Source organism: Neltuma alba, unplaced genomic scaffold (assembly GCF_004799145.2).
Source record: "Neltuma alba isolate B1F8T4 unplaced genomic scaffold, ASM479914v2 tig00003227_pilon, whole genome shotgun sequence".
NCBI classification, from domain to species: Eukaryota; Viridiplantae; Streptophyta; class Magnoliopsida; order Fabales; family Fabaceae; genus Neltuma; species Neltuma alba.
The window spans coordinates 1-9,835 of record NW_021633196.1 but is presented as its reverse complement, the minus strand read 5'-3'; the positions used below and the strand labels follow the sequence as shown (position 1 = coordinate 9,835).

The 9,835-nt window shown below is 35.4% G+C and overlaps 2 protein-coding genes across 2 annotated transcripts; one reads left to right on the top strand and one right to left on the bottom strand.

Annotated features, from left to right (window-relative positions):
* Positions 1–2,255: 2,255 nt before the first annotated feature.
* Positions 2,256–3,870, top strand: LOC114740993 (uncharacterized; the record flags this gene model as incomplete). The annotated part of the gene is given in 3 exon segments (XM_028929251.1): positions 2,256–3,224; positions 3,331–3,523; positions 3,609–3,870. Coding segments are annotated over 3 exon segments (884 nt in total), but the record flags the coding sequence as incomplete, so codon positions are not given.
* Positions 3,871–6,989: 3,119 nt separating this feature from the next.
* Positions 6,990–9,683, bottom strand: LOC114740997 (3-ketoacyl-CoA synthase 11-like). Its single transcript, XM_028929257.1, has 2 exons — positions 8,774–9,683; positions 6,990–8,114 (listed from the first exon to the last, which is right to left on the bottom strand). Exons 1-2 carry the CDS (start codon positions 9,560–9,562, stop codon positions 7,332–7,334), a joined length of 1,572 nt encoding a protein of 523 aa, XP_028785090.1. The 5' UTR covers positions 9,563–9,683; the 3' UTR covers positions 6,990–7,331.
* Positions 9,684–9,835: the final 152 nt, after the last annotated feature.

The following is a 9,835-nucleotide window of genomic DNA, read 5'->3' as shown; positions in this document are numbered from 1 at the left end:
AATAAATAGTCATATAGATAATTTTTTGTGGTGCAGTCAAAATTCAAAAATTAGATAACAAGTCATGTCTGTATCCATGTTCTAATGTTAGCAAATGCTCCTGCTTTGCGTTCAATGTTTATTTTGGTAAATCAACTAAATAAGTTAGTGTTTGATCAAAATTTGGGAATGATTAGCAAAATTTGATATTTACATTTCAATAATAAAGGAATTGAAACAAGCTAATCTATGCTGCTTTATTTGGTAGTTGTCCTATGCCTTCTATCTTTGAATGTGATTTCGCAATTTTAAGCTTCCGTTTTGATATTACTTGTGTGGCTCGAACCTTCAATTTTTCCTATTTTATTTTTTCTCAATAAATAGGAACCTCATACCAGATTATGTTATCTATATATAAATACACTTCATATTGTATCTAATGAAAAAAAAAAACCTCATGTGTTTAATATAAAAGGCTAATCTAACATTTAATCTGATCTTAAACATAAAATCTTAATCCACTTTATTTCTCATATTTATTTATTTTTTTAAAATAATTCTTGTAGTAATTGTATATGTCAAATGTTCTATCAAATTGTATTTTTATTTAATACATATGATTAGCAAGTGTATTCTAATAAAGACAACACCTATTTATTAGAAATAATTAATTTAACTAATTTTATTAATATTTTCAAATTAGTTATCCAATTTTTATATTAAAGACTGGAGAGAGTAATAGTTGTTAGAGATTTAAAAATATATGCCATTAAGAAGTTACAAACAATAAAACTCATCTCAAATTTATACTATGTCTATATTATGAGTTTCATATCAAGGAACATGACAAGAGAAGTAAGATTTGTAAATTTAATTGACAAATTTAAGTGTTTCTTTTCAAAATTGTTTGATTTGATTTTATATAATGATCTAATGTATGTTATGAGCAATTGTATTTTTAGAATACATATATAACATGTAATTTTATGGTTTGAATAAAAAATTACGAATTCTAATAACTTATTATTTAAAAAATATAAGATATGTGTAAAAAGCTTAAGTAAACCAAAACCAAAAGCCCATTAGCTATGATAGTAATCGGAATGGTAATAATACCAACTGCCATTTTTTTTAAAAAAAATTGGGAATTGATTTTGGTGGTTCTTCAGCCAAATCAATTCATCTAATTCTTTCAAACTATGAAGATTAAGTATTTTTTTTCTTCCAAATAAATTTTTAGTTTAGACTTACTACAAAAAAAAACTAGAAGCGAAACTTAAAAAAAAAGGGGACATTCTAGAGGCCGAACATGCATATAGTGAAAAATTAAAAACCTAAAGGGCTGTCCCCAGTCCCCCTCGTTTTACTATGGGAACAAACATGGATGCTCATATAAATATCTGGATAATAGTACATATTGTAATTCGTAAATGATTAAAAATAAAAATTAGGTACTAGTGGATTAAAATGAAATCGATATAATAATATTTGTATAGAAAAATCTTAAGAAAGGGATTTTGCAGGTATTTATATTTCCCTCAATTTTTAATTTGGCACATATATATTTTTCTCTTAATTAAATACTATAATTTTAGTATATTAGTACTGTTATGTAACTTTATTCTGTTAGTACTGTTAGTTGTTATGCAAAAACTAATTATACTAATAGAGCAAAATTAATGTTTAACCAGAAAAAAAAATACATAGATACTAAATTAAAAAAAAATGGGGATTCTAATCTTTTTAAGAAATAAGAATCCAGGCAAAAGAGTATATATTTACTTTTTTTTTTTTTTTGGTTTGGGGCGGGGGTGGTGTTAATAATTAGAAAAGCAGAGAGACGCCTGTGTGGTGTACGAAATTCCTGGATACGAGGGGCATCTTCCTCTCCATATTCCAAACCCATCCTCTCGCTTCCCAACTACAAGAAAGGACCAAATAATGATTTCAACTAGCGTAAATTAAATTTTATATTACGGCCAATACTATTATTTATAAATTAAAAAAATTTAATCATCTACAAGTGTGACATTTGAAAAAAATTGTGACACTTTGCCCAGAGAAGGGCAAAGATCTTTTAAAAAATCACTTGGGATTTTTATTTAATTCATTTCATTACATGTCTAATGTCTTTTCTTTTTTTGCTGATAAATTTATCTGATTACTGTTGTCCTCTGGTAGGTACTGTAGCATGCTACGCTCCCCAAGTAATGTCCTCCACTTCATATCCTACGCGCATCTACCGGCCTCCATCCAAACCACCTCCCTTTTAAATCCAATCCCCCACCCGTTTCCTCCATAACTGCCCTACCTTTTCATCCTGATCTCCTCCTCGGGGAAATGCACATTCCGGCCAGTTATCCTCCTCTCACCCATTAGCCTTCGTCCACTGTCCCCTGAAAGTCCTGAGCTCAAAGCCATCTTCTTCTGCTCTCGCTTACTCTACAAGTTATTCCATGCTTCTTCCATGCCTGCGGGAAAGTACAGATTTCTCGTTCCTGCCCAAGTCTCCGTGAAGTTTTCCTTCCCGCTTGGGTGATGAGTTGCGATTTCGGACGGGGGAAATTTCGCTTGATTCCTTGATTTTGTTTATGTATTTTCTGCTGCTCACGGGAATGGTAGATGGTGACTGTAGTTTTCTTGTTTTAGTAGACGCCTCGAGTTTTCTGGAAAAGAAAAGAATTTTGCCAACTCGATTTACAGTATGTGAATTTGGGTTTCACTTGTAATTGCGACGCACACTTTTTTTCCCCTGCAAATTCAGATTCATTCTGAAAATGGAGTAAAACTGCACAAATTTTGCACTTCTCTCAGCCATGCCTCCGACTAAGATCCAACCCATTGGTATAGATTCCCGAAAGCTCGGGGAAGCGGCGGTTAGAAACGATTCGGCGAAGCCAGTGTTGAGGTCGCGGCTAAGAAGGCTCTTCGTCTTTGATCGGCAGTCTCCGAGCGTGATCAGGAATTCCTCCCCGGAGAAACTCAACGTTCCCAGTGAACACCTGTCCAACAGAGATGGAGTATCGGAGTTCGAGCCGAGTTCGCTTTGCTTGGCGAAAATGGTGCAGAATTTCATAGAGGAGACAAACGAGAAGCAACCACCGGCGGCTAAATGCGGCCGTAATCGCTGCAATTGCTTCAACGGCAACAACAACGACAGCTCGGACGACGAGCTCGATGTCTTTGGCGGTTTCAATGAATCAATCACCTCTGCTTCGTTCAGCGATGCCAGCGACGCGCTCAAGGTAAATGCTGCTAACAAATCATACAATCTCTTTTTCTTGCGGTTTTTCTGCGAAGCATGGCCAAATTTCCTCGAGCTTCAAAAAACTAGTTGTATATAATTTGCAGAGTCTGATTCCTTGCGCAAGTGTTGCTGAGAGGAATCTGTTAGCTGACGCTGCGAAGATAGTTGAGAACAACAACAAAGTCTTCAGAACAAAATATGATTTGAGAAATATCGTCGCAGATGGGCTTTCATCTCTGGGATACGACTCTTCTGTCTGTATATCTAAGTGGGATAAAACCTCATCTTACCCAGCCGGTATTTTTTCTTTTTGAATCTCATTTCTCCAAATTGAAGTAACAGAGGAATAAAATTGAAAGTGAATTTTCTGTTTGTCTCTCAGGGGAACATGAATTCATTGATGTGATTTTAGAAGAAGAGATATTGTTAGTCGATATCGATTTCCGATCAGAATTCGAAATTGCACGATCAACAGGGAGCTACAAGACCATCCTTCAATTGCTGCCGTACATTTTCGTCGGGAAATCGGAACGGCTTGATCAGATAGTATCGATCGTGTCGGAGGCGGCCAAGCAGAGTCTAAAGAAGAAAGGAATGCACCTTCCGCCGTGGAGGAAGGCGGAGTATATGCGAGCCAAGTGGCTCTCTGCCTACACTCGGACAAAGCGAAACGGCCGCGTTTCGGATTCTGAGAATCTGGGGGTGAAGAATGATGACGTTGGGTGTTCCGCGACAGAGAGCGACCACGGTGAGTTAGAGCTGATTTTCGGGAACAAAGCAATACCGGCGAACAGGCCGGAGGCTGATTCTGGTGAAGAGAAGGCAGAGGCAGTGGCACCGGCGCCGACGTGGAAACCACCGGCGATAAAACCGAAGAGCGTGGATAAGGGAGGAAAGGTTGTCACCGGATTAGCCGCTCTTCTCAAGGAGAAACTGTAGGAAAAATTTTGACAGTCATTCTCTTTTTCTATTTAATCCTTTATTTTTGAAAAAAAAATTGAGAGGGAATTTGAGGTGAATTCGGATAGGTCTATTTCCTTTTTAAAAAGTAAAAGATGAATATGATAACGGAATGAAATAAAAGTGAACAGAAAGTAGGAAAAATATGCATGTACCGTCTGTTTCAAAAGTTGAGTTTGATGTCCTTGATTGCGGGTTTGATTCGAGGCAGCGGACAGAAATTAAAAGGTAAAATATGGAGTAACGTTTAATTTTTAAATTATTGTTAATCATTGATTCAACTTTTTTTTTTGGGTCATAAATCATTGATTCAACTTTAACTTGTGACAAGTTGGGACCAAAAAACAAAAAGTTAATACAAACTTTGTTTTTAAATTTATCCTTATTTTAATATGATCTCTTAGATTTCTTTTTATTTAGAATATTAGTATTTATAATTTAATAAAAACTTCGATCATTTTACTCATTGAAAGATCGAAACATATGGTTTGAAATTTGAGGAATTAGAACCACCAAAATGAGGATAAATTTGAGGGATCAAAGATTATATTAACTCAAAAAAAAATTTACAAATAAAAACTCCTGAATATGTAAAATTATGATTTAGGATTCTAAATTTAAAAAATGACAAATAAGGACTCGGTCGTATTTTTGCAAATATGAAATGTGGATAAAATGTCTGAAATGCCCCTCAGCCAAATGACAAGTTTACTTTTGCTCATGACAACTCTAGTAGACCAAATCACAACTTGCCTGAGGGTATACCAAATGACAAGTTGACTATGAGAAATGTTAAATTTATTTTAGCGAACAACAATTTCAATAGACCAAATCACAATTTGGCTAAAAGGTATTTCAGACATTTCAACTACATTTCATGTTTGCAAAAATGGGATCGAGTTCTTATTTGCTATTTTTCAAATTTAGAGTTACAAATCATAATTTTATATTTGGGGGTTTTTATTTGTAATTTTTCCAAAAAAAGCTTATTACAGTTTAGTTTTGGAAAAATCTAAAAAAAAAAAAGACTGTTGAATTTTAAAATTTCAAATCAGTATTGGTTACTATATTCTTAAAGAAAATAATTACATTCAAAAAGTAAATATCAACACATTTTTTTAGTAATTCCTGATTTGAAGATTTGAAATTCAAGTCCATTTTTTGGGATTTTCCTTTTAGTTTTTGTAGTTTATTATTTACTTGATGGATTATATGATTTTTAAGTCCTGTTTGGTATAAAACATCGAAAATGAAGGATAAGGATTAAGATTGTAATTGAAAACAATTATTAAAAAAATCTTTTGTATGAATAATTGCTTGTTATATGGGATTAGGTAAATTCATTGAAGTAGGATTGGTGAATACCACTTCCTCCCGTGGTATTTTTCAATCTCACATACATGGGTTTGTCTAATCCTATGTAATAAGCAATTTTTCATGTTAAACACTATTTTCTCAATCTTAACCCTAATTTCCATCACTTATTTTTAATGCTTCGCATCAAATGGTATCATAGAAATTGAGTTGTGTCAAAACAAAATTTAAAAATCAAATTAATAATTTAAAAATATGTAAAAACCAAAAATTGTTTTTGCCCCTGAAAAAGGCACTAGCCTAAGAGCCAAATATTGTATTTTTCTCAAAGTTAAAACCAGACTAGATTAGACATGATGGTAAAGAAAACATAGAATTAAACATTAAATTCGCTAGATTAGCCCAAGAGCAACAAAAATAAATGAATTTTCTGTGTTAACCCCTCAGAATGCTAATCTTGCAGGGGAGAATTTGGCCCGGTAAGCTTTGCATCTATGGCTGGCCCACTCCTCTTCTGCATGACTGACTCGGTTTGAGTATTTTTTCTCTTAGAGAAAGAGAAATAAATCACTTTTTTTATAGCTTATGAAATGCGATTTTTTGTTGCATATGTATTGAAACATGATAAAAGTGGCTGTCACATGTATTTCCTGCCTCCACAAAATGTTGTTACAGACTTGCAATGTCAGCATTCAAAATCATATGTAGGATAAACTTGAAACATAATTGATGGTTTTCAATATTTTTTTGGAAAATTTGGTAAAAAATCTCAGTTTAAAAACTTAATTAGTTAAAAAGCCTTAAATTTGAGCACATGCAACTATGATCTATGAGTGTAACTTTTCTTTTACTATGTGCAAATGACTTCCATATTGATAATTATTACATATCACTGATAATATGTTACACACAACGGAAAAAAAGGTTTCACTCATATATCGTAATCACGTTTGCTCAATTTTAGGTCTCTTAACTAATTAAATTTTTAAACAATGACTTTTAACCAAATTTTCCATATTTCTTTGAAGTTGAAAGTAACTTTATGCACAGGTCATCTCTGTCATGGGGAGCAAGACCCAATGGTGTAAGTTGGAGGAGAAAGATTATATTACAAGGCTTGTTTGGATCAACATTGCAAAGTGTTTATAAGTACTTTCAGGCAAACCAAGACAAAAATCTTTCTTACATATCTACCTCGATATTTTGTAAATCACATTTAAAAGTTACTTATAAACTATTCCAAATAAGTTTATAGTTTTTGAGGTTTTCAAGTTGCCGGACAAAGTAGTTTTGGGGTTGAAAGAAAGACATGGGTCCCCAGGAGACTAAGCTTTGGGTCTCTATGAAGTTGTGTCCAGAGCCCATTTTCACTTTGCAATGCACTAAATAGCCGACCACTACTTCGTTGCCAATATTCTCACAAAATTCCCAATTCCAGATTTCCGTTTATTACAAGAGTACGCAAGAGCCAGATGGAAACCATCAAATCTAATAGCTCAGAAATTATATTTTACTCTATAGTTCAAAGGTTTTTTCCAACGCCGCCTGGAATTCACATTCGAATTTACATAACCTTTCAAAGGTCAATAAATAAAGTTTAATTACGACACGGCCACCAATTAAAATTAATAACTCAATTCAAAGTTCTTCACTTTACAATCCCACAATTAATCATTCCATAACTGTTCAGGTAGGGCGATAAATTTATCCACACTCTCCCAACTTCACCTCATTGGCAAATTAAAAAGCCACAGGATCAATTATCATCTACTTATACTTCCCAATATATAATATATATATATATATATATATAATTGGATAACATCAAATTTTAGGAGCCGATGGTTTCCACTTTAGGAACATGAACTGGAAACTCATGAATCTCATCGATCCAAGGATTCTTCTCCTTCGCAGGATTAACTGTCCTCAAGGCACGCCACACAGCACTGTTACACTTAAACCCAGACCCAAAAGCAATCTGCCATGTCCTATCACCCTTCTTGATCCTCCCTTTAGCTTCAGTATAGGCCAATTCGTACCACAATGAACTGCTCGAAGTGTTCCCAAATCTGTACAGTGTCATTCTCGATGGCTCCATGTGCCAATCACTGAGCTCTAAGTTCTTCTCCAACTCATCCAAAACCGCTCTTCCCCCAGCATGAATACAGAAGTGCTCAAAAGCAAGCTTGAAGTCTGGAATATAGGGCTTAACCTTCATCTTCAGAACTTTTCTAGCCACCAGCGTGAAGAAGAAGAGAAGCTGTTCCGACATGGGAAGAACCAGAGGGCCAAGGGTTGTGATGTTGGCTTTGAGGGCTTCTCCTGCAACAGCCATGAGGTCTTTGGAGAGAGAGACGCCAATGTTTTTGTTATCGTCTTCTTCTTGGAAGACGCAGCCGTATGATTTGTCCTCTGCGCCTTTGTGTGTTCGAACTGTGTGCAAAAGTTGGTACTTTGAACGCCGGCGATCACATGAACGGTTGGACAGTAGAATCGCTGCTCCGCCCACTCGAAAGAGGCAATTCGAGACGAGCATGGATCGGTTGTTGCCGAAGTACCAGTTTAGGGTTATGTTCTCCATGCTTACTACTAAAGCATAAGAATTTGGATGCACCTACGTACACATATACATATATAGACGCACATAAATAATGAGCTTCAATAACTATATATGCACCATAATAATGTAAAACATTGACAGAAATATTTGCTGTCAAAGGCAATAAATTAACCAGAGTTAAACATAAACAAAAGCATGCCTAAAATGAAATTACATAGTTTTTCCTCTTATTCTGAAACGATTCAGAGGGCATAATAAAAGAAAAAAATCACAAAAAAAGACTTTAAAAATTTTAAAAATTACATATAGGAACCTATTCATAAAAACTGTTGTCATTTGCTTATCAATTATTGTCAAAAACTAATAATAATATTATAACGGATCCTTATTTTCAGTTTTTCTATTTCCAATGTCTTTTTTCGCGAGTTTCCCCATAATAAAATCACATATTTAAAGTGTTAATTTAAAAAAAAATATTTGATGTAAACGAATCTATATTTAAGAGCAACAAAACTCAGCTGCCAACGAAAATCTACTCTCCCAACGAAAATCTAGCATATATAAGACTCAGATCTACAAATTGAGGATCAGAACGAACCGTATCTTCATGTGGGTCACAAAGTAATGAATCAAAAAGTGGCTAGGAAGCCATTGGTGTACTAAATCAACTTGTTAGATCAATAAGAGAAGTAGAAGAAAGGAAAAAAGCAAACCTGCAAGAGGCGTTTGGCTAGGTCAATAGAGATAAGGCCGGCACTACATCCCATACCACCAAGGTTATAGCTTAGTATATTCCCTCTCAGCTTATAGTGATTGATGATCATGGCAGACAAAGACGGCGTCGGATTGAACAGACTACAATTCACGACCAAGATCCCAATATCCTTAGCCCTTACACCAGTTTTCTCCAAAAGTTGATCAATGGCTCCGAACATCACCTCCTCTGCTTCTTTCCTCGCTTCAGCCATACATGGGTTTGGTGGAACACTTAAAACTGCGGGTGGGAAGTAAGTCTTCTGTCCCAAACCAGACCTTTCTAGAATCTTCTTCTGAAACATCAAGTTCTCCTCTGTGAAGAATCCTGCTTGTCTAGATCTCTCCATGAACAACTCCTTTGTGCACATTCGAACTGGGTCTGGCTTGTAACACGCAAAATCCACCAAATAAACACCTCGTGGACGGCTCATGAAGTAAAAGGTGGCTAAGAACACCAGAAGACTCGAACACAGAGTGACTTGGACGAGATTGAACTTAAGGCTTTGCCATAACTGGATTATGTCTTGGACCGAGAGAGTTGATAGATGAGCCGAAGCAGAAACAAGAACTGGTATGAGGAAAAGGTACATAGCATTGGAGATCACGTAATGGTAGCCAAGTTTCACGTATTTGAGCTTCACAGATGACAGGAAATTGGGAAGATTGTTCATTCTTCCTTGTGCTGCTTCAACGGAAACATTACTGCCACCTCCAGATTCTGCGTTTGGATTCTTCTGATCCGACATTTTGGGATGATCGACGATGTCTTCTGGAAAGTTATGAAGGTTGATCGGGATGAAAAATGAACTTTTGTTTCTTAGGTGAAAGTGGGATCGATGCTGAGTTCCAGAATGAAGGGAGCATATAAGAGAAATGAGAACGTGAGAAGTATAGGATGCGAGTTTTAAAAGTGAGCGTTTGGCAGGGAGGGGGAGGATACAACTACCCCAACGAACTTTTTAATTGTAGTTTGGGCCACTGATCTTCCCAACCATGACGGAAAGCGGGTTCCTAACTCA